The sequence below is a fragment of the Onychostoma macrolepis genome, chromosome 16 (assembly GCF_012432095.1).
Source record: "Onychostoma macrolepis isolate SWU-2019 chromosome 16, ASM1243209v1, whole genome shotgun sequence".
Classification (NCBI taxonomy): Eukaryota; Metazoa; Chordata; class Actinopteri; order Cypriniformes; family Cyprinidae; genus Onychostoma; species Onychostoma macrolepis.
In genome coordinates, this window is record NC_081170.1 from 5,567,222 (window position 1) to 5,593,258 (window position 26,037).

Here is a 26,037-nt window from a genome sequence, read left to right on the forward strand (position 1 = left end):
TCCAGTTTTTTATTTTATTTCCATCAATGAACTGAAGACATCATCTTTTAACTCTCACTGGTCATCTGATAATAACCACAAAAACAACCAAGAATGTTTTTGTCTTGAGCAGTAGTATGGATCAACTTAAAAATAAAGTCAACTTTTAAGAAGATGAAATTTTACACACCCTGGCAATGAGCGTAGTCCAAAGGTCTTTCGCTTCCATTTTGGCCTGATAATAACAGAGTCAAACTCTTACTCATTTGAATTTGATTATGTTGTGTGTGTGTGTTTGAATATGAGCATACAAATACTAGTCAAGTCACTGTTATTTTTATAGCGCTTTTAACAATGCAAACTGTGTCAAAGCAGCCTTACATCAGCTTGATATAAAGCTGGGTGGCCTTACAGTATTTAGACGGGGAAATAGTGTGTCGAAATAGTGTCATGGGTGCTAAATAGGAAAACGATCTGCCGCCCACAGTTGATTTTGATATTCTAGGTATTATCAAATGGCCAGTTTTGAGATCACAGCGGACGTGAAGGACTATAATGTGATAAGAGCTCACTAAAATACTGAGGTGCCAAACCATTCATGGCCTTATAGGTAATTAGCAAGATCTTGAAATGTATACAATATTTAATAGGGAGCCAGTGCATTGTTGACAGAACCGGGCTAATGTGGTCATACTTCCTGGTTCTTGTAAGAACTCTAGCTGCTGCATTTTGAACCAGCTGGAGTTTGTTTATTAAACACGCTGAGCAACCACCCAATAAAGCATTACTATAATCTAGCCTTGAGGTCATTTGTGTTAAACAACACGTGTCAGGACCTACTCATTGTCGTATTAATTAATGTTTTTTTTTTGTTTGTTTGTTTTTACTTCCTTTTATGTAAAGCACTTTAAATTACCACTACTGACATCAATTCCATGCGACAGTATTAAATCTAGAGTATGATTTCGACAATGAGTAGGTCCTGACACGTGTTGTTTAACACAAATAGAGTTTAGAATATCTATAAATGCTGATCCCAACAAATCTTTTTCATTATCAACACACACAAATAGGTATTTTCTCAAATGATATAAGTGACCATTGTGCTGTTGGTATGATTAGAAATTGCAAACTTAAAAAAACAGTGCCACGAATTGTGGAGAAAAGGTATTTCAAGTCATTCAATCAGCAAGCTTTTATCCATGATATTTTTCATTTTGAGTGGAAAAAGGTCTGTTTAATTCCTGATGTTGAATTGGCGTGGTCATATTTTAAGGATTCATTCATGAGTATTTTAAATAAACATGCACCCTTGAGAAGGTTCAAAGTAAAGGGGAGGAATAATCCCTGGTTTTCTGATGCATTATCCCACTCTCTTGCATGAACGGGATTTGGCCTGGGCAAAGGCAAGGAAATCTGGGCAAGAAAATGATTGGGTCAATTTCAGATATTTAAGAAATAAATAGACTACACAAATACGTAAAGCTAAGTCACAGTTCTACCTTGATGAGACAACAAGAAATTTTAAAAACCCAGCTAAATTTTGGAAAATTATCAACTCAATGAAAACAGTACAAAACTCTTCATTTTCGGCTCTTCCTAAACTTGTAAATGTTAATAATGTGCAAATTACTGATAAAAAAGATCTAGTTGATTTCTTTGATAATCACTTTGCCTTTACTCTCTTTATCACTTTAAGTCAGAGCTAGAACATCTTTCACCTCCAGGGTTATTTCACCCCAATGCTTGGGGCTCGAACTTCTTTACTTTTGAGCCAATCTCAAGGGAAAAGGTCTTATTCGCGTTGCGAAACATAAATTGTAAAAAGTCAGCTGGGCCTGATGGGCTTGACCCTTCCCTTCTGAAACTTGTGGCTAACATTATTGTTGAACCAATAACTTATATTTTTAATTTATCTTTGGAACAAAATATGATACCCCGATCTTGGAAGACAGCGCATGTAACATGGTTAGTGATCAGTTAAAGGACTTCTTAACAGTAAATAATAGTCTATTCCTTCTCAATCAGATTTCAGGAAAGGGTATAGCACCATCACAGCAGCCACTAAGGTAGTTGATGATATTGTTAGTGCTATTGACTGTAAAGAATCTTGTGCAACATTATTTGTTGATCTTTCAAAAGCCTTTGATACGGTTGATCACACCATTTTGTTAAAATGTCTGTCTAAAATTGTGATGTCTGTTAATGTCATTGAATGGTTTTAAAACTATCTGTCTAGTGGATATCAGTGTGTTACTTGTGTAGGCATTAGGCCCTTTCGCACCGCAGGAACCTTTTCATAGTACCCGAACTAATTATGGAACTACCCACTTTTTGGCGTGTTCGCACCGCGGGAACTAGGAACTGTTTTAGTTCCCGGAACTCCGTTTGGAGGACCATATGCACGGAGCGCTTTTTAGAACTTCCGGATAAAGATAAGCCAGTAATCTTCCGGTGAGGCTCATTTTATATGTGCTATATATAGGTAGAGACTCTCACAGAAACCTCTCCTGCCTCATTCTTATCAGAATCTGAGAAAAAAATTATTGCAACACCGTAAATAATGACAGCCGCATTAACATACAGTTTCATGTTATTAAGGAACATATAATTTTATATGCAGAGTCTTGTAATCCCAGGAAAGTACCCAGATGCATAACTGTACATTTAAATGCTGACAAATAAACACTATTGTAACTGTTTAGGCAGTTAGGCTAATCTCTTCAACAACGTCTTAATGGTATTCTTGATAATCAATATCGTACCTTCATAGCCATGAACACATTTTTAAAATCTTATAACATTTTAAAGCCTTTATTATTTCTCAACTCTGTGTGGTAAAATTCCCAGTATTAAAGGTTCACTTTTCATTCATGAAGACGAGATGAAGAAATGTGCCGATAACGTGTTGTTGTGTCTGAATAATTGTGCTACTTTGAAGGCCTCCCCTAGATGGCACTGTTGAGGTACTTGTTCGAGGGTGGAAGAGTAAGAAGGAAAGGGGAAGTTAAGTAAACAAAGTGCGGTTCAATACTGCTTGTTTTTCTGCTTCTTTATTATATTGATTCCCAACATAACACGTGTCTCGGCGAAAAATAAAGACTTTTTAAGAAGAAAATGAAATTACCGTTATAATCGGGAGATGGCAGTATAGGATCACTCATTGGTTGCAGCCGCCGTTTCAACTGCCTAGTTTTTTCACGTCTTCTGATTTATTATAAAATAAATATTACAACAAATTTAGTAGCCTACTTTATGGCACTGAAGTATAAAGTATAGCAAGTGCAGGAAGTCACAAAGTCACTTCCCAGATAGCAAACTGACATAGAATCAACGTCGATTTTTGGTTGTAACGGTCAGTATCGATCGTCAATCAAATTTCGATGTTGAATCAACGTTCATTATTTGGTCGGTACATCAGAACGTTATTACGTCGAAAATAAAACATCGATTCAACGTCGAAACCACGTTGGCTTATCAACCGACACAGCCGACTCATCTGATCGAAATCATAACGTCTGATACAGGTTGAAAATTGGTCAGAGGAATCGGAGATCTGCGCCTGCACTCTCACAGAGTGGAACAGGCCTGAAACTGTACCCGGGCAACTAAATAGTTTTATTCGTTATTTTATATTTATCCGTCTGTCTCTAAATATTAGCGGAAGATGAAAGCTTTAAAAACAATGAATGACAAAACATTTTAACTCGAGCTTTGTCGAATGTTTTGTTATTTTTTTCTGCAGACATTTTTTACACCGCTGGCATGTATAGGATAGGCATTATCATTTTAAAACTCAAATAGCTTCAGTTTGAAGTTATAACTGCATCTGTCTCGGGTGTAGACTGGTGAATTATGTTAATAAACCTATGTGTTCTAGTAGGCCTAATGGCCCATATTCAGATGTTTGTGTGGAGTGTGGAATGCAGGACGGGGCGGCCGCGAGATCACTTGCATTTTTTTTTTTCCTAATAATGAAACGACATCGGTTCGAAACTCATAATAGGCCCAACTCATATTAATAAATAATTAAAATTACTACTTTTTTCCCGACACATTCATAATCATTTGGCGACTTTTTCCTGTGCTTTGTGGCAAACTTTATGCGTGTGCTTGAGCGCGGAATTAAGGCTCACTGTGGATTATAAACTTTGGATAAACATGCGATTAGGCCTAGTTGGCTTAAATGAACGACTAGTTAAATTGTTGGGGGCAGCTCTATTAAATAGCTACCCGTCTCCGCTCTTAGAACTGTCAAGTCCATAACGGAGAGATCACGTTGACTAGGCTACATTGATTTTCCCTCTGAAACACACACACACACACACACAAAAAAAAAATGTATGAATAGACAACCTTTCTACATCCGGCAGATATTGCTGCTTATGGCTTGTGCATTGTAAATCGTACAAAATAGCCTATGTTATCTCCCCAAAAACTCGTATATAAATAAGTAATATAAAACACGTTTATAGACTGATTCTTTTTTGAAGTCTAGACTCTATTTTAGGGAATTTAGAAAAATATAAAGAGATGGTTCAACACAGGTCTAATAGCCTATTTATATGAGAATTTATGTTTTGGCTGCGAATGTCACGTCAATAAAGCGGGAATTGCTCTAATGTGATGCTGGTCTTTGAAATACAGGTACTTCCTTTTTTTGTCCAAAGTTGTGATGCTAGTTTTTGAAACACTGTATTTTTTTTATTTATTTTTTTTTGCAATTTCAAAACTGTTTTTGTGAACGTTCATAAAATATTGCTTCACATTTTCATTCATTTACTGTTTTTTTTTTTTTTGTTGTTATTTATTTATTATAAAGAATCTAGTTAGGTGTGTTGATCTGGCCCTCTTAACTGACCAAGTTTCTCTTGGACCCTTAGAGAAATTAATTGCCCACCCCTGGTCTACATGCAAGCAGGCTTTCTAATAAAATAAGGTGGTTGAGTGTTCATTAAAAAATAAATATATATATTATAAATATAAATATAAATATAAATATATATTTTATATATATAAAAGTGCTGCTTTATCCGACAATAACGTGCAGAGTGTCATAGAACTACATTTAAATAAATTAAATGTATGATTTAATAATAATTTAATTAGATTTAAGTTATTTATTTATGCAATGTTCTAATTTTATATGATTATTTATGTAAATTCTGCGTGACTGTGACGTGTTTTAATGCGTGCGTGCTGAACGTTCGAGCCGCGTTGGTTCAAACACTGGAGCGGAGGGAGTTGCCATGGAAACGGAGCGGCAACACAACGACTGACAAGCAGGAAGCCCCGATTCTCGCTGCTGTTTTTACTGTTTTCGGTAAGTTTAGTTGCTAAAATCTCACAAATATTAAATACAGTTATTCCTGACGCCTCTCTTGCTTGTATTTGACTCGTTTCTGGTGAAATTAGTTCATAGAAATGGTTTAGTGTCTTCGAACAAGTCCGTTAGCATCTTAGCCATTTTCAGAGGACGTAAGGTTAACATTAGGCTAACTCCATAGACAGCTCTTATTGAATGTTTGGGATTTTATTCACATTTTTATGTGTAGATGAGAGGTTTTGACAGTTCTGTAAAAGTTTTGCTGGTAATTTTTCAGTGGATGATTGGAAATAGGCTCATTTATTTAACCTAAACATATAGTCTACTCTACACTGTACCGTTAATCGGTGACGTCACTTACATCAGCGGGACAATTAACTGAATCTAGTTCAAACGTATTTTGATCTCTCATGGTAAACAAATGTTGATAAAAAACTGTTCTGTGATTTCAGAAGAAAAACAAAAGCACGGCAAGATGGGAGGCTCCAAGATTTCACAATTTCTGAAGGGAGCCGCAGATGGAGAAGTAAGGAACACAAGTGAACAGGTGAAGCTTCTTAAAATTTTAAGAGGGCTTTGACATCCACAAATAAGAAGTATGAGCAATATTAAATAAATAAACCTAGAAGCAAATTATGTTAAAAGAATGTTTTCTGTATATTCTTCTTTCTCTTTTCTACATTTCACCTGCTCTAGCTTGGTTCCTTGTAATAAACCTGGCTGGCATTGTATACTAAATATTGTTGGCTCTGTGACAAATTGCTTCTTATGTTCCTACATTTTTCCATGTTGATGGCCTGCACCCCAGACTCAGAGCGGACCTCCTGTCGGACAACATCTCCCAGGCACAATGAACAATATGGTTGGTAAGTTAACCTCAAACATGCACTAATGTTCAAAATTCAGTCTCTTATGCTCACCAAGCCTGAATTTATTAAAAAATTCAGATAAAAAAACAAACAAAAAAAAAAAACAGTAGTATTACAATTTAAAATAGCTGTTCTCTGTGTGAATGTAATTTATTCCTGTGATCAAAGCTGAATTTTCAGCATCATTACTCCAGTCTTCAGAGCCACATGATCCTTCAGAAATCATTCTAATATACTGATTTGCTGCTCAAGAAACATTTCTGATTATTATCAATGTTGAAAATAGTTGTGCTGCACAATATTTTTGTGTGTGTTTTTTTTTTTTTCAGGATTCTTTGATGAATAGAAATTTCAAAAGAACAGCATTAGTTGAAACAGAAAACTTTACACTCATTTTTGATTAATTTAATGCATCCTTGCTGAATAAAAATAAGAATTTCCTTTAAAAAAAATCCTGATAAAAATAAACAAACAAACAAACTTTACACTGTTAAAACATTCACACAAAAATACAACTCAGCACAGGTTACATTCATATTTGGGTCATTCTACAGAAACATCCACTTTTGGTACTTTTGGCAAGATGTCTTAAAATGTATTTCTTTTTTTAACATTTAAACTTAGACCACATTATTAGATTACCTTTTTACATTATGAATACACATAAATGACAGCTTAATGATTTTTAAAATATTTTTAGTAGATTTATTTAAAGACCACATGTAAAAAAATAATTGTCACTGGTGTTTAGGGCTGCAACAACGAATCGATTAAATCGATAAAAATCGATTACTAAAAGCGTTGGCAACGAATTTCATAATCGATTCGTTGTGTCGCGCGACGCGGAGACGTTTGATTATTAAAAAAAAAAAAAACTAGTTGAGCGCGGAGCGAGTGAACACTCGGTCTCTTTCGCGCACGGATGCTAGCAGAGTTTGGCGCCTCATAAATAAAAAAAAAAGTAAAAAAAAAAAAAAAAAAACGAGCGGAGGTAGAGGAAAGATACATGGCGGAGGCAGAGAAATCCGTGCGACCCAAGTCATCAAGGTGTGGGAGCAGGGGCGGCGTTTGCGTATGGCAGAGTATGGCAGTTGCCATACTCTAGCCCAGTCAGGTGCTGTGAAAAATTATCCAAACTTGAGTCGCTTATAATTCGTTTTTATTATTTTAAATCAGAGAGTTTTAAAAATAGTAAACCAATGATAAGCATTAAAATAACTTGTCAGTAAAACTTCGTAACGCCATTGAATCATCAAGCTCTCAGCGAGACCTCGTAACTTCACCCGCCTCCGTTCAGATTGACGCGCGCGCACAGCCTGGAGAAGATGAGATCTCTGCTTTTTCGCAATGCAAGGGTGAATAAATAATTGGTGTTTGAATAGTACAGCGTTTTCTTTACTCAAACACTATGTCAGTAAAGGATAATGTTTTGTGTGTTTGAAGAGTGGAGAAGAATTAGTTATTTGCTGTCTATATACGTTTTAAATATCCTGTGCATTATGTGCATAAGCGCTTAATTTGAGATTTTGGCCAAGTGTATTAAACAACAAGAAAAAACTAAGCGCCCATATAGCTACAATCAAAGTTATATAACCTGTAAAGTTGATGAAAGCATAATGCACTTAATGCACTTATGCACTGCATAACAGTTACAGCCGTTCTAACGACAGACAAAACACTCCATCTCCGTCATTCTCTGGTCAAAAACATTATTAACTCCATTTGAGCTTGATTTTCATATAATGTTAAGTGCAGGTGTCTGATACAATACCAACGCTAACGACGCAGCGTTGTTAAATTATTTAATTTTGTGCACTCCCCAGATGTAAAGCATACATGTGTATGTTTTTGTGTTAGTCCATTTTTATTTTATTTTATTATTATTATTATAACAGCTCAGGGATGTTCAAGGAGCAACATGTTTGTGCACTTTCTAAAGATTTTAGTTCTGTTTTTGAATAAAGGGTTGGAAATGAATGCTTTTTTTTTTTTTTTAATCCGATTCATCGATTAATCGAAAAAATAATCGACAGATTAATCGATTATTAAAATAATCGTTAGTTGCAGCCCTACTGGTGTTACCTTTGTCAATTTTAGAAGTTTTTATGAAATATTATTTCTCGATTTATTTCAGCACATGTAGTCAGTTACATGAAAACAATGATAATGCAACAAATAAGGAGATTGTTTTATTTATTTTAATCAGGTTTGTTAAAAGTGTGATTGAATGATGTTAGTACATTTGTGCAACCATGTATTTGTTATAACAATGAAAATATTTTTTTGGGAAAAAACAGTTATAAACAAGTAATGATGCAATCCTTAAAATCTTAACTCTTGAGTGAAGCAGAATTCAATGGATGTAAAATTATTATCGTGACACATTTTATGTAATGTGACAGAAAAAAAACACAATAACACCAGTGACACAATGAATCACCAGTGACATACATTAGACCAAAGATACTTATTCTTCAACTATAATTAATAGATGAGACTAAATTGTTACGTTTAGCAATTAGTGAAAGCAGTTAGTAAAAGAACATAAACATAAACTGATCTTCACTGGTGTAACCCATAAAGAAGGTGACACCAGTGACAGTAACACCAGTTACAGTTTTCATGAAAAATGCATTTTGCAGAATGTCTGCTGCAAGGTATCAAACCACATGTTGTCAGTCATGGTATACTCACTAAATTAAGTAGTTTAATCCATTTGTATTCCAGATTTTTGAGTATTCTCAAAATAAAGCACTTTCCCTCTGTACATGGCTGTTGGGACGAGCAGTTTTGTGGTGCTTGGAATTCTTTATAATTAATTAAAAACAAATATTGCCACATTGATGGCTCAAGAAGGTTTAATTGATCAAATAACATATTGTTTCAATTTAAAATATATAAAACAAGTTGTAACCCTAAATTCTTTTTCAAGTGTTATATTTCTGTAAAGGCTAGGGACAGAAAAATGTACATTTCTATAGAATGACCCATTTATCAGAAATGCTTCTTTGGTAAAATCAGCATATTAAAATGATTTCTGAAAGATCATGTGACACTGAAGTTTGAAGTAATGATGCTGAAAATTCAGCTTTGATCACAGCAATCAATTACATTTTAACATTCACACAAAACATCTCATAACCTTGCAATTAAGTTATATTTGATTAAATAAATAATCTTTTGTCTGAAATAATATGAACAGCAGCTATTCTAATCTTTCTCCTTTGCTTTCCTGTTTATATCTCGGGATGTCCATCCCAAGGTTACTAGAGATTACACCAGTTCCAGTTTGGATCCAGCCTGGCGTGTGAAGACGCCAACACTCAAAGACTTCAGATGATGGCAACTAGATGAACATACAAAGCTGCCAAATAATCCTTATATTGTAATCATTGCCCTAAAAGGTAAGTTTGCAGATTTTCAACCAGCTTTGTATTGTTACAGTGTTGGTAATATATGTAAATGAACAAGGTTTACCTGTTCTCTGAATTACTTGTATAGAGATTTCACCATTTGTGACCTGTGCTGGCAAAATGAGCAAATTTTCAAATAATTGTCACTTTTTCACTTTTCAAAATGATATACGAGTTGTTAGAATCGGACGAAAAATTACTGCGCTACACCCGTTTGAAGTCGATAAAGATAAAGCATTTTGAGAAAAACTGATTTAAAGTTTTCTGAAGGTTCCAAAGCAAAATCACCAACATTAATTATTTCCTCCCAGTTCTTTTCTTAATAATCATTACTAGATTAATAATCACAAAATAGCCATTTTTTATTTTATCTTTGTTGTTATTAATATGAATCAATGCAAAAATAAAAGATTATATATATATATATATATATATATATATATATATATATATATACATACATATATATACATGCGCACACACACACACACAGGAAAGAAACAAGTAATGTATTACTTTTTTCATTTTACATCTAAACAAAAGCATTCAAGTAAGTAAAACAAATAATCAAATGTAAAAATCACTTTAGTGTGTTTATTATGAATGAATTGATTACAAAAGCAGTTCAGTCAAGAGCAGCGAGTGATTCCCTCTTTTCTTTTATTATTAGATTAGCATTGAGACAGACGGCCTGTATATTAGACCTACTGTACTGAACGGATATAATGTCACACATCTGATGTTTTTACCCAACATTTCCCCAAATGTTCACTTAAGACATAACAGATTATTTTTGCATGAATACTTAAATACTGTAATTCCGTGTATGTGTGTATATTTATCGGGATCACACGCCATCAGAAGCGCCGTTAAGCTTCAGATGACAGTCAGCACGAGATGCGAGCGGAGAAAAGGTACTCCTTTCAGAAAACATGTAAATAAAGATATATTTAGATGTTTAAATACTATTTAGAGCATTGGGATCGCTAGAAGAGGGCTTAATGAACGAATTTTTGTGAAAAACTCAAATTCGACCAAAATCAACATCTTTCACTTCTTTTGCCTGTAACTCGAAATTAGCTTGTGTGCATTCCGACTCATTTTGCCAGCACAGGTCACATTTATTAGTAAGCAAAACTCTGCCAAATAATGCAAAATGTTAGGAGGTGATTGTATGTCTCATTTCTTTTTCCTGTGTACTATAACTTCTGAACAGGTACTAATACTTCTTTGACTTGTTTGAGAAGATTTAGATGGAGGGTTTAGCTGTGTTTCTCCCTTTTCTCTATTCTATTCTATTCATTTTTTTATATACTAATTATTAATCAGTTTAGAAATCTTTTTACCACGTTTACTAAGGAGCACTTTGGGACTGAGTATGTATTTATGATGCAAATGTAAATGCCTGTAAACTAACCTAAAAAGCTGTTACATGCCTTTCTCATAAGGTCCCGCCTGTTAGCAATGCTAATATTATTTAGCGAACGACTTCATTAAATGATCCACTATGAAAAAACTGTTTTATCAATGTACTTTTAGGGAGAAACTTGTCAACAAATCTACCTCACAGCGCATCAATGAAAGCAGTTTGGCAATTACAGACGGGCGTGTTGGATCAGGGTTAGATCTGAATTCTGCAGGTGGGTAGATCTCCAGGAACAGGATTGGCAGTCCTGTTATATTGGTTATGCATGATAGATTTTGAACTGTACTGTTTTTATTGCAGGTTTTCTGGATTCCCAGTTGAAGACATCAGTACATCAGATGTTGGCCTGGACAGCTGTATCTACAGTACACCACACTGACCTCTGCTTTTGCATAGATGGCTGACTACTACCATAGTATTATTGGTATTATGTTCTAAGGCAGAGGTACTCAAGTTCAGAGGCCAAGCGGGCCGCATTTAAACTACATATTGCTATAATATAAAGCACAAATTACAATTTGCATCATCAGACTTTATTTAAGACAATATTTGCAGATTTACTGATTTAGAAATACAGTTTATTACTTATCTAAGTCTTGCTTGTCCTTGTCCTATTTAAAATAAGACTGAGCATGAAATAAATATTATTTTATATATATATATATATATATATATATATATAATTTTATTTTTAAAGTAAAAATCTGGAACAAAAAATGTGATTAAAAGTTTGTTTTGCTATATTGAACAGAGTAGCCTATTGAACAAACTCAAAATGCTAAAACTAAAAACATTCTTGAGCAAACATAGTTCACAAAGTACTTTAGGAAGAAGTAGTATTATTTTTCATATTTATATTTTTAAAATAGATATCACTATTCTCCCACCATGATTCTGAAAAATGTAATTTACTAGAGTTTCTAGAAAAAAATTGCTGCTGTCTATTTATAGAATACAATATTCAACCAACTGATAAAGTGAAACAAATGATTCATAACTCATAACTTCATGACTTGCTCATGAAGACTTCACTTGTTTCATTCCTGAATGAATCAATGTTTTTTGAACGAATCTCAGTTTAAGTCACTTGTCTCCACCTGCTGGCGTTATGTTGTAATTGATACAATCTTTATTAGAATAAATAACCTTTTGAAAGTGAAGATGCTTCAATTTTGATCGCTTCTGTATAACGATACAAAAGACTTTGTAAAGATGTTTCACATAAGTAAACTGCTCTCTCTGGATCAGCGCGAACGCAGATTTGAACGTTACATTGTGATTTAAGGCTTTAATAGACATATGAATCCTGTCATTTATGAACAAGATTGCGTGGGTGATTGAATCTGTTCGCGATCTGACTATTTATTTAAATATCCAACAGTATACGACAATAAACATACGACGCGATATGGTTTAACTGTGTTCTTCCAGCCATCTTTGGTATTTTCATAATATTTATAATCCTTCATTGCACATAATTTGTGCTGTGAGACAGACTTTCACGTGCGCTTTGTGTTTGTTTGTCCTGAAGCTCGATTGCGGCTGCGGTTAAATGCACTTGCATTTTCGAATATTTTTATACGAAATTGATGTACACACAGTCAGTTATGTTTTCAGAGCAGAACAAAACATCTGCTATATCGAAATAGATCTGTGCATTAACTAGCAGTCATTAGAGTATTAGTAGTATGTCTGCTAAATATATGCTAACACTTTCTTTTGATGATTCCCCAACAGACAAACTGACTATAAGTAACTTTGCAAGTACGTCAACATTCTACCGACCCTAACCTTAACCTAAGCCTACTAATACTCTAATGAGAGTTAGTTGACATGTAGTTGCAAAGTTGCTTATAGTCAATAGACTAAGGGGACCATCAAAATAAAATGTAACCTAATAAATAAACACTGCATTTTTTTTCAGTTGAAATTATTAATTAGATCACATTAAAATTAATATTAGCCTCACAGGGAACACTCAAATAACACTCCACACCTAACCACTTACAAGATGTACTGTAGTAAGATACTATGCAGATCTTAAATAATGTCAAGATATATAGTCCATTATAAATGAAGTAGGTTTAATATGGTGTTCATTGTGTTATAAATAATCATTAATCTTAAAAGTTATAACCACAAATGCATAAGCATTATAATGTATTGTAATTGTTATTATGATTATTTATAAGACGATATAACATATTATAAGGTTTTTTATAATGCATTATGCATTCATTATAATGCCTTAAGAATATCCTTATAATGTATTATAAATATGGGTTTCAAAGAAAGTGTTACCGTATTTTTTTTTTTAAAAAGTAGCCTGCTTATATAATAATAAAAAAATAAAATAAAGTACATTTTGAACAAAATAAAATTGATATGAAAATGTAGCCGTGTGCAGTAATATTGAAAACTGAGAATGTGACGCATCGTGATATTAAGTTGATAATGATAATCGTAATTGAATTGAATCATGAAACCAGTGAAGATTCACACCCTTATTTTTAAGATGGCAGTACTTACACACAGAGATTCCAACTATAAACAAAAAGCATAGAAACTGCAATTTTGGTTAAGATGTAATGTTGTAAAGATTAATTGGGGAAAAAAAATGTAGATCAAGAATCGTTTTGGAATCGGATCGTGACTCCCAGAATCGGATCGGATCGTGAAGCGCCTGAAGATTCCCAGCCCTACCGTATAGAATATATCATCTTCCTCGTTCTGTGACAAAAACCGCACATCAGCTCACAAAATGAAGTTATTTCAAACACTCGACTGATGTTGTGGAGTAAAATCATGTTGTCCTCTTTTGTTGGACAACGCTTCTGTTTTAAGTTGTTTGGGGCGTGCCGCGTGTGGTTAGTTACAGCGCTTAGAGATCGAGCAGCTTTTACTACTGTGATTGTATAGGTTACATTTAATTTATAAAAAAATCAAACTGCCTAATATTTTGAGCGCAACCTGTAATAAAAATACATTAATCTTCAGCATGACGCAGGCCACAAAATTAATGCGGACGGGCCACCTGTTGAGTACCCCTGTCTAAGGTATTATTATAGCAAAACTGAGCACCTGTGACAGTGGAATGTGTAGGTGTAAAGAATAGTCACACGCGTATTACAGGTAGTAAATTTACAGGCACAGAGAGAAGGGTTTGTTTTTTTTTTTTAGGAGTTCCAAATGTTTTTTTACTCTTTCTCTCTAACAAACACAACACAACAGTTACATCATTTCAAATTCTGAGATTCAAATCATATTCTACAAATCACAAATTAAGAAACTTATGTGAATGTGGGGCAAAACACATTCACACACCCGAATCAAAAATGTGAAGTCATGAACAAATTTTGCACATTTGCATATATACAGTCATAGTCAGAACTATTGGCACCCTTGGTAAATATAAACAAAAGTCTATAAAAATAAATCTGCATTGTCAATCCTTTTTAATAAAAGATCAAAAAGTGGGTGGGGGGGAAGCTCATTAGGAGTAATTTTTTTTTTCTCTCTAATACACATTGGCCGCAGTTAATGGCACCCTTTTATTCAGTACTTTTTGCAATCTCCTTTTGCCACAATAACAGCTCTGAGTCTCTCCTATAATGCCTGATGAGTTTGGAGCTCACCTGACAGATCTTTGGAGAGTCTTTGGCTACTCAAACCATCCTCCTCACCTTGCATATAGACACACATCCTCTTCGAGGCAGATCTGTGGCATTTTAAACAGTACATATTTATTTTTACAGACTTCTTCGATCATATTAACTAAGGGTGCCAATAATTCTGACCACAACTGTAAAGTAGAACTTTTATGTGAGATCTCACATGACATATCAGAATGTGAGATTCCACTTGCACGCTTGATTAGAATTTGAAATTCGATCAAACTGAATAGAATTGAACTGAATAGAATAGGTAAGTGATAGCATTAATTGGTCAGGTGTTGATGAAAAAGATGCGTCTTTAGACGTTTTTTGAAAATGGCTGCTTGAATTGAGATGGGCAGGTCATTGCAACATGAACTTATCTACAAATACCACAGTTAAATTCTGGAAAAATGAAATATAGCCCCGCATAAATCTGGTATAACAGCCTGTGAATTTCGTAATTTGTGATTTGTAGAATAGGATTTATGCACCTGCAGTGAAGATTTTGAGAAGGTTTTGTTGGTTTGAGAGAAAGAAACAAAATACAAGTTTGCAATTCCTAAAACATTTTCTTGATGACTTTACTGAAATATTCTCTACAAATACAAATTCCACGGTCGCAGGTGCTCAGTTTTGCTACAATAATTCTAGACACAATAGACATGTACTGTATGCAAATATAAAAAAGGGACATAAACAACTGAATATTCAGGGATGCAAACTTATCACCTTTAAGTGAAAATTGTAATTTTGAATCTAAAATAGATCATTTGCGTGATTTGTGTAGATCCAGAGTTTTTAAAAGTGTGAGTAGTAAGTAGTAAAAGTAGTATTGACTCATTTTAGATACCTGCTGAAATTGACTTCTTTCAAATGCTCCTGTGTGTATATTTGTGGTTTGGAATTAGTAAAATGTGCTTAGAAAAAAAATATATATAATCCGAATATTGACTGGCTATCGACTATAATGCACGCTCTGTATAATCCATTCACAAGTGGAATAGTGACAACCGTATTTACCCAATTACAGGAGTCAATCTGCTGAAACATTCTGCGAGTCACTTCTTAAACTGCTATGATTGAGATGATAGACTAATAGACTAGCAAAAGCAAAATTTAGCAGCTTCAACATTTAGATAAAAACTTGAAGCACTTTTTTCACGTCGTTTTTTGTTTAAAATAGACCTATATGATGTGACAGAAATCGTCCACTAACTAGCAGATGGCATATTTTACATGTTATTTACATTAATGAAGATTAGAAATGTACATTTTACATAAAATGTTGTCATTTTATATGAAAATATACAAAATATAATATTTTTGATGCAATTAATTAAAAAAGTACCCCCCAAATGCTGCACAACTTTAAAGAAACTGTAATTATGGAGTGATATTACATGTATAAAAAGCAATTAAAAATTAACTTTGTGTATGACTGATATTACAATTGTGGGTTAGGTATAAAATAACATTTTTTTATTTATTTTTTTATTTGTAACTTGACACTATTTAAATTTGCCTATAATTTACTTAATACCTCTTTGTGTGTATTTGATTGTAAATGTTATATGGTTTGTGCTAATCATGTATTTGTAACTGTTTACAAGCTGTATTGTATAAATAATAAAGAAATTATGACTGAATGTGATGTGTTTAGTATATTATTAATAAATTATTACATAATACAGGCTAATTTATCTATGAAGTGCGAGATTTCTAAAAGGAGCAGAAAACGTTTATTGTATAACGTCGGTTTACCAACTGAAATCAACATCGTTTCAACGTTAGTGAAGCAAACCAATGAGATCGATTTTATGTTGAATACCTGTTGATTCTATGACGTCGTTTCAACCAACCGAAAATCAACGTCGATTCAAGGTTAGGTGAGTCAACCAATTGCGTCGATTTTCCGTTAGATTTGAATGGAGCGCCTGACGTCGGATCAACATTACCCCGATGAGCAAACTGATGCCGGATCGACGTCGGAGATCAACGTCGTTTCGACGCCACGAGAAACATCGATTCTACGTTGATTCGATGTCAGTTTGCTATCTGGGTTGTCATTTAAAGAAAGAAATAAATAAGGCCAGAGGACAGCCTATAATGCCGAATTATTTAAATGCCTAAATACAAAATAAATAAGTTGGTATAATGTTCAATAATGCATTCAATATTTTGAAATTATTAGATTTAATTTAATAACTACATTTTTTAAGTTTTATCTGACACAGACTTGCTGCTGTAGTTTTGTTAGTCTGAATTTAGTCTGAATCACTTAATGCACAGCTCTATTTTGACATCGGCTCGTCAGATGATTCATTCCGTTAATGCTGTCAAACATAGCAATGACTCGCCGCATGATTTAACGGATTCACTCGCGTAAATTTAACATTCGCTTTTGTCATTCCTGAAACAGTATACGTGGATATTTGGTCCTCTTAGACAAAAAAAAAAAGTTTTCCAAATTGTTAATGCAGGGCCGTTTCTAGCCAATTAGATGCCCTAGGCGAAATCCCTATTGGTACCCGCCCCCATCCCCCCCCCCCACCCCCACCCCATGAATGCATTATTTGTAAATTTACTTAAGATAAACATTTTGCACAATTTATTATCTGTAATATCATTGTGTTGCCACTAGATACCCTATGTGTCCCTATGTAGCTAAGACATTGCACATAATTTACACATAAATCACACATAAATTAATTTTATTACATTTGGATTTGGATACATGTTTAGATACTATCAATGGCTACTTTTTGTCTTTATCTGTTTTTTGTTCAATTGTTTTGTTGTTCTTGCTTGAAACATTGATTTAAAGTGTCAGTTATTGCATTATTATTTCAGTCAAACCTATAAAACACTTTGTTGCCCCAAACTACATATAAAAGCCTGATCAGTGGCATAAAAGTAATCAATACAGCTACTTAATAATCCTTTGCTACTCATTAAAGCGTGAACTTCCCCTTTAAATAACGTGACACTCTGCTTTCTATGTGTATGACGCTTCTCCCATTAGTGCTGTGGTAGAAGTGAATGAAATGATCAGCATTTCGACACCTCCATAAGGATGTATTAAACTCGACAAAGCGGTTTAATAAAGGATGTACTGATCTTATGAATTAGCAAATTTTACTATGCCAATATTTTTTAATTGGCTGTTAAAAGTTTATATGGCAATATTACATGACACGCTGATCCTTTAACAATGCATTGGTGTAAAAATGCACACCTTTTGGACAAAGACAGATTTTGTGCACTTTATTTACTGTACCGATATTTTAAATTGGCCTTTGAACTTAGATTTATTGCATGGCAAAAAAATAAAAAAGCGTTACCTTGCCAAAGCACTGACAGAGCCCATTGATCTAATGGCGTTGATGAGCACTCCAAATGCAAGCATGCAACAATCAGGCAACAATTCAAAGCGCTCTGATCCAATGGCATACAGGCATCGTCAGATTGACAGTACTCTAGCCCAATGATGTTGGGCATCCAGTGGGGGCGGCAGTCATATTTCAGGGTGACCGTGCCACTCTTTATCACAACCCTGCTAAAATGTAGTACCAGTACGTGCGCTCATTGGCGCCCCTTCAGCTGGTGGCGCCCTAGGCGACCGCCTAGTTCGCCTATGCCTAGAAACGGTACTGTGTTAATGGATTATGTAGAGAAACCGAGCAAAGGACGTTCCCCTTTCGGCACAGTACAGTTGACCGGAAATGACTGAGCTGGCTTAACTAAAACCAGGAAGTAATCGTGCATATGGTCAATTAGCTCCTACTTCAGAGTAGGGTCTAAAACAGTTCCATAGGAACTATCGTGATGTAAGTGTACTCTGATTGGCTAAAGGCGTACAAAAACGCCCTCAACTGCCATGATTTAAAACACTGTGTAAACGCATACTGTGTAAACATTACATCAACATTTATAAATGGCATTTACCTGAAGACTTCATCTACGCCGTTTTGTGCTTCTATCAGCCTCAATGAAATGTAGCACTGCCAGTTGTCGTTGGAGTTTCTTTGTCCTCCTTTCCGATCTTTCAATCGCTTGATGTATGCGTCGACATTCCATGTCCATTATTGTGAACCCCGCAAGACACAACAAAAACAGCTCCGATCACAGCATCCTCCATCCTCCTATTGTTAACGTTGTTCTTCTTTGTTGTTCTTTGCGCACAAATACAACCCTTTAAATGGTACTGGGAAATAGTTCGTGCAAAATCGTCCCAGTACTTTAGTACTGTACATTTAGTTCTGGAACTAAAGCGGTGCAAAAGGGGCTATTATGTCAGGGGAGGCAGAACTAATAGTTGGAGTCCCTCAAGGTTCCATATTAGGGCCTTTGTTGTTTACAATCTACATAAAGGATATTTGTACAAATATAGATGCAGCTGTACATCTCTATGCGGACGATACTATCATATACAGTACTGCTAGATCTCCATATGAGGCATTAAAGAAATTGCAGGATGCTTTCACAACTTTACAAAAAAATCTACTTAAATTAAAATTGGTTCTAAATTCTAAAAAGACAAAATTTATGTTATTTACTCACTCTAGTAATGTACAGGATTTGCCTCAAATTGTCACTCTATATGACCAGGAAATTGAAAGAGTGTCATGTTATAATTACTTGGGTTTTTTATTAGATCAAAAGCTCTCATTTAAACCCCATGTAGACAACTTGGTAAAAAAGATGAGAGTTAAATTAAGTTTTTATTATAGAAATAAGGCTTGTTTTAATTTAAAAGTAAGAAAGGAACTTGTTGCTGCTACCTTTTTGTCTGTTGTAGACTATGGAGATATTCTTTATATGCATGCAGCAAAGTCTGTATTACGCTCACTGGATTTACCATTCTGCCCTACGCTTTGTCATTAAGGCTGAGTATTCTACACATCACTGTATATAAGCTGTTTATACAGCTTATCAGGTTGGCCTCCACTCTCAATTCGTAGACAGCATCATTGGCTTATCTTTATTCATAAGGCAGTGATAGGATTGTTGCCCTCTTATTTATCAGTCTTCTCTTCTGTAGAAAACAATAGACACAATCTTAGGTCTAAACATAGCATTCTTTTTACTATACCTGCTGTAAAATCTGAATTTGGTAAAATTGCCTTCTGTTACAATGCCCCTTCAACCTGGAATGCTTTGCAGAAACAGCTGAAGCTAAGCACTTTTATTACACTTAATGATTTTAAATTGTTACAGAAACCTTCAGCTATAAGTGTGATTGTATATAGGTTACTGTTTTTGTTTTTGCCTGTGGTTTCTTATACTGCTTGTTGTATGATGTCTTGGTTATTATGTTATATTTTTGTGTTATTTTGTTTGTTGTTGTATTTAATCTTTGTCCTTGTTAGGTGTTGTAGTATGGTTTTTGTGGTGCTGTTATGTTATTGTGTAATGTAGCATGCTTTGTTTGTTTTAGATGAGGTTTCTCTTTCTCTATTTTTATTTTTAAGTGTTGCCTTTCTTGGCCAGGGACCATTTGAAAAAGACTATAGTCTCAATATGACCCCCCTGGTTAAATAAAGGAATAAATAAAAAAAATAAAAAAATAAAATCAACATGGATTTTAAAATCACCAACAATTAGGACTTTATCTGCAGCCAGCGCTAACTCAGATAGAAAATCAGCAAATGCTTTAATAAAGTCTGTATGGTGCCCTGTATACAGTAGCCAGCACAAACATCACAATGGATTTATCATGAACACTTGTTTCTTTGGATAACGTTATATGAAGTACCATTACTTCAAACAAATTATACTTGAAACCCGGCCTCTGAGAAATACTGAAAATATTGCTATAAATTGTAGCAACACCTCCCCCTTTGTGTCACGGTAGAGCTCTGTGGCAAATGAAGGAACGCAGAGACGAGGATAAACTTAACATAAACAGTCTTGGTAACACTTTAGAATACTGTTCCATCATTAATGAATAACTACACAAGAACACATGAGTAATGCAATATTAGCACTCTAGTAACTGACAAGCAACTCTGATTAATGAATTAGTAAGTAATAGCGCTTAGTCAAATGTGGTAGTTCACTATTAGCTAATCAGTAATTATTATTTTTTTCATACCTCCCCAAGAACTACTTATACAGGTTGATAATTAATATGAATAATGCATAATGTATTATTAATTCTAAAGTAAAGGTCATGGTAACCCACTAGTAATGACTGAAATCATTGTAAACTTTTGAGGTTTTTGTGAAGTATTGAATAGTAATTATTCAGGTGTTACTACATACTTCTAAAGGAATTAGTAATATTTTGGATCAGTATTCTAAAGTGAAGATCATGATAACTCCCTAGTAATTACTGAAGTCATTGTAAACTTTTGAGGTTTTTGTGAGGTCCTGGTTAGTAATTAATTTAGCTAAATTCGGTAACACTTAAATCATTACTAGTGGTTACCTTGATCTTCACTTTAGAATACTGATCCAAGTAATTAGTAGTTCATTTAGAAGGATTTGGTAATACTTGAGTCATTACTAGTGGTTTACCATGATCTTCATTTTAGAATTAATTATTCATTATGCATAATTCACATTAATTATGATCCTGTATACAGTAGTTCTTAGGAGTTCTCAGGATATATGAAAAAAATAGTAGTTATTGGTTAGCTAATAGTGAAATACCAGCTTCAACTTAGCGCTATTACTTAATAAATCATTAATCAGAGTTTCTTGTTAATTAATAGTAGTTACTACAATGTTAATAGTGCATTAGTCACTTGTTCCTGTGTAGTTATTCATTAACGACGGAACAGTATTCTAAAGTGTCTTTAATAGATCCAAACTCCAAACTCCAAACTCCAGGGAACACACAGGACAGGCAGAGACACGACATCGTCCAACCTGGTCTCACAGAATTCCGTGTAATGACCACGGACCCTTAACTCCGAATCTATCACGGAATCGCCGAAAATCCCGTGATGGGCTCACAGACGTGATACCAATGCAAGTGTCACCAACACGTTCTCACTCCCAACTTTATCGTCATAATTAAATTATATATTGGGTAACAACATTGCCATTATTGCATATATGTTGGGGTGTGATTTTTCAATGTAAACAGCCACAACAGTTTTGAGCACGTAACCGTCATAATTTATTCAAAAAGTATTAATGTTCCAAGTCTTCCGAGGCAAAGCGATTGATTTGTGAGAAGAATAGACGCGATCGCCGTCTCCGTCTGCCATAAAGACGGAGACTCTCTGTGCGCAAATTCAAAAAATGCCGCCAGAAGAAGCCTTAAGTCAACTTTGGTTGTGAAATGCCATTGGCTCTTGTATTTCTCGTGACCGATTGCGTCATGCTACGGGACTTGAATGAGATGTGAGCACGTTAACGGAGCGGGATAATTTTCAGCGATTAAAACCTTGTGTTTTACTCTCTTCTTCGCATAAAGACTTCGTATGGCTTCAGAAGACTTGGAATGCAACACGACTTGTTTGTAATGCTGTTTGTGGTCAGTTTTTGCAATAAATACCTGTGACTGGGGTGGACTTGTTTAAATTAATATAATCATCTGTTTTAGCCAGGTTTCTGTCAAACAAAGCACATCTAGTTTATGGTCAGTGATCACAGTAAATTCCCAAGTGTTAAATCAAGTTAAACCAGTTCCCACATGTACACCAAGCAGTGTTGATTTAACACCAGGAAATTGACTATCTTAAATCTAGCATGTGTGTGCATTTGTTTTGTGTGTGTGTGTGTGTGTGTGTGTGTGTGCACAGCATTACTCACTCCATGACGTTTTGTTCTGTTATCTGCTGATTGCAGCTTGAAACAGTCAAAAAGGAAATAATTCAGTAATACAACTTCTCAAATCAAGAGAACAACACCTATCTGCACCACATGTTTCTAACTGAAGTAGACTCACCTGCACTGGTTGTTGTTCAGGTAAATGAGCCTATATAAAAGAAAGACATAACGTTATGAGGGGAGATCTCTGTAAAGGTGTAACTTCTCAGAGTTTAGTGTTTTCCATCTTGATATGAACACAGAAAATGCAGATTAATGAATTGTAGGGTTGAAAATCAACCAAGACTTTTGCTTTCCTGTCCCAAATCATTCAGCAATCCTACGACCTGAACCACCCTTAATTAATCCTTGCATTGTGGCAGTCACAGAACTGCTTATGCTATGTGCGTCCAGCGGATTCTCTCCAAAATGGTGCTACGGTGATGTTATGGTGCCGAATCTTTGAATAAAGTACAAAATGTATTCTCGTAGCTTCATAACATTACGGTTGAACCACTGATGGCAGATAGACTATTCTGACGATGTCTTTCATACTTTTCTGGACCTCGACGGTGAAAATAGTTTGGCAGTCAACGGGACAGTCACAAGCCTCCCGGTTCATATCTAAAATATCTTAAATTGTGTTCCGAGGACGAACAAAGCTTTTACGGGTTTGGAACGACATGGGGGTAAGTGATTCATGTCAAAATTTTCATTTTGGGGTGGAGTAACCCTTTAATATGATACATCTTTTGAATAAAATAAAAATGTACACATTTTAAAGGGGTCATAAAATACAGTTTCAGAAATGTATATTGTCTGTGTCAAAAATAAGGCACATAAGCAGAATAGAGCTAAATATTTCATGTACTCTTCCTGGCCACATGTCAAGCAGTGGTAATGCCAACTTCTTAGAAATAATAATGCAAAGGCAAACAATGTAATATTGCTGAAGAGTATACATACCCACTCAATACTATCCCAAAGGACACAAGAATGATGATAAAATTCTGATGGATTTGCATTATTCCGGAAATACTCATGTCCACATTGATATGAACTTAGAGACCGAAGCGCAAATGAGAGGAATAAAAGCAAGACAGAACTAGATCAAGGAAGGAGGAGTGTGCACATTTTAGAGTTCAATTTGACACATTAGGGTGGGGCCCTGCATTAGAGAACAACAAATGAGACGCAAAATGTGAACTTTCAAAGCCAGATTGATTATAATAAGCCTGAAAGCCTTCAATTGACTAATAGAAACAGAATTATTAGAACTTCCTTTGACTGTTGTATATTTCAGTATGTCAAATGTGAAACTCAAGAATGCTTGTTTATAATTTTGAACTCATTAGATGTAGTAAACAAAACCAATAAAAATGTGTGATCTGACTTTAAAATAAACCTGGATTACTGGCTTTTGACAGTGAAACAAACCTTAGCTTAAATATCTGAGAAAAAAAGTTTAGTGTTTTAGAGCAAAACCATTTACACATGAAACAAAAATAAACAAACACAAAAACAGGTAAATAGCATGCCACTGTGGGGCAATACCCTCAAAGGGACACTTTTGTACCTTCTTGTACTCATGCACTATACATGATAATGATGTAAAAACAAAGTCTGCTAGTCTAAATTGATTTTGTGAAGTGATAATGTGAGATCTAATGTATCCATGATTATTAAGCTTTGCCTATTCATTTATTTTAGTTTTGCTTGAATCAGGATGAAGAGTCAGTGGCAATGAAAACAGGACAGATATTGGAAGCCAAAATAATAAGTAATTCATGATGGCTAGTCCATCACAGGACTAACACGCAGTCACAAAGCTTAATGCAGATATCTCCAAAAAAGTTATACGCATAATTAAATTGCAGATATCTTTACATGTGTTTTCATAATTCCAATTCAAGATATCTTTAAATATGATTTGCCTAGTCAAAATTCCAATTCAAGATATCTACAACTGATGAACGAATTGCAAATATCTTCAATGCATATTATGATAAGCAGAGATGGAAACTCGAGTCTGCGACTTGGACTCGAGTCGCACTTAAGTCGCATAAATAAAGACTGGTATAGGAGTTTATATGAATGTATCTCTGAGGGAAACTGGCTGTCTTAAAAAAAAGTTTAGATGGTATTTTCTTTTCATCCTGCCTCCATATAATGCATATTAAAGTAGTGTTCATAACCACAGCAGCAACCAAGGAAACGATGTTTAATTGATGTTTAAGCGCCACCTGCTGGCAGAGAGTGAATCTGCATTAATTCAGCCCGTCTGCTGTTTTATTTATTTTTATTTATTGTAGATGTTTTATGTAGAATAGTTTCACAAAACTAAAGTCAGACCATTTTGTTTTTGCTTCAAATTTCAAAATTATACAATCCAATTTAGATTAAAAACTGCTCATGCTGAATGTATGCAGCCTCTTTTTTGGATTGGTTGCCTCTAATTATAAATTGAAAAAAGGGCACAGACAAAGACAAAGCCTTAGTTTGTTTATGAGATTTATTTCATTTGTGTAATTCATTTGATTAATTGGGGTTTGTTTTAAAATTTAGTTTCGTTGTTTAACCAATCCCAGCTTGGAAACTGTTGTCATCCACCATTTTGTCTAAGAGTTGTATAAAGGTCCTGCATCTTTGGGTGATTTGAAACAGAAGTATGTGGTTTTATACAGAAGTAATTCAAAAGTACGGAAATAAAAATGTAGCTGGAGCATGTGTAAAAATGGTAGGCTATACAGAGAGGACTTAAATAGGCTTTTGTCCTGTTTTATATGGTAATATTGAGCCGTGCTGTGGATTAAATTGTGTTAGCTTTTATTTAGAAACGAACACATGTAAGCCTCATGTCAGCCGTTGCAACATTTGATATATTGTTAAAAGAATCGGAGTGTCTATTTACACTAAGGCTATATGTACACTAGCCAAGAACAATGGATAGTGTACACAGTGAAAAACAATGCCTGATCAGTTTCAGTGGCATAGCGTACAGACGCATGCTTTTTGACTCGAGTTCGGATCCACCTTTTGCCCAACGTTTTTTCTCCCCTTTTTCAAATCTCATATCGTATCGGAAAGGCATTTATTTTCAATAAAAATGAAGGAAGTAATTTAAAAGTTCATATTAATTGCTTGTTGTTTTATAATGTACTACAATACTGAGGTGCAGATTTGAAATATAGTATAAATAGCAGAAAATCTTGCTATTTTAACAGTGTAAATAGAATCCATTGCTATTTGCACTTAGGGTAAATATAATCTAGTTGTCACAATACACAGGCGAGGAGAGAAGTAAGGATACAGGATGGTTTATTGACAGGTGAAATGCAGATCGTGAGGAGAGAATGGAAGGTGAGTATCTGGGTGAATGGAACAATTCAATGGGTCTCAGCTGATAACTGATGGGAACGTCTCTTGCAGGATCAAAGGAGAGCGGGAACCAGGAACAGGGGTATCTCTGATGGAGAATCGGTGGAGAGCTGGGGTGTATTCCAGAAAGCACGGTTAACTTACCTTCAGCTAAACCCTGAACATTGGGTTGATTAACCCCAAACCTTGCTTACTCGAGGTATGTGGTTCCAAAAACGCGTGCGGGAGT

At 34.7% G+C, this 26,037-nt stretch overlaps 1 protein-coding gene and 1 long non-coding RNA gene across 4 annotated transcripts in view; one reads left to right on the plus strand and one right to left on the minus strand.

Moving 5' to 3' along the window:
• The window catches only part of LOC131521882 (globoside alpha-1,3-N-acetylgalactosaminyltransferase 1-like), a 28,258-nt gene extending 4,734 nt beyond the window's left edge, over positions 1 to 23,524 (minus strand). Inside the window, exons 1-4 of the mRNA XM_058746999.1 lie at positions 23,397 to 23,524; positions 22,570 to 22,599; positions 22,434 to 22,469; positions 170 to 214 (exon numbers count right to left, since the gene is read on the minus strand). Coding sequence (XP_058602982.1) covers positions 170 to 214; positions 22,434 to 22,469; positions 22,570 to 22,599; positions 23,397 to 23,473 — 188 coding nt within the window. The 5' untranslated portion in view covers positions 23,474 to 23,524. The remainder of the gene's footprint in view (positions 1 to 169; positions 215 to 22,433; positions 22,470 to 22,569; positions 22,600 to 23,396) is intronic.
• LOC131521883 (uncharacterized) lies at positions 174 to 11,656 on the plus strand. 3 transcript variants are annotated; one of them, XR_009266392.1, is made up of 6 exons: positions 174 to 5,302; positions 5,758 to 5,852; positions 6,114 to 6,171; positions 9,437 to 9,578; positions 11,127 to 11,227; positions 11,314 to 11,656. It is a non-coding gene; the product is annotated as an uncharacterized LOC131521883 (long non-coding RNA). The 3 variants fall into 3 exon arrangements; XR_009266393.1 differs by lacking the exon at positions 174 to 5,302 and having other exon boundaries at positions 5,332 to 5,852; positions 6,114 to 6,167; XR_009266391.1 differs by lacking the exon at positions 174 to 5,302 and having other exon boundaries at positions 5,334 to 5,852.
• Positions 23,525 to 26,037: the final 2,513 nt, after the last annotated feature.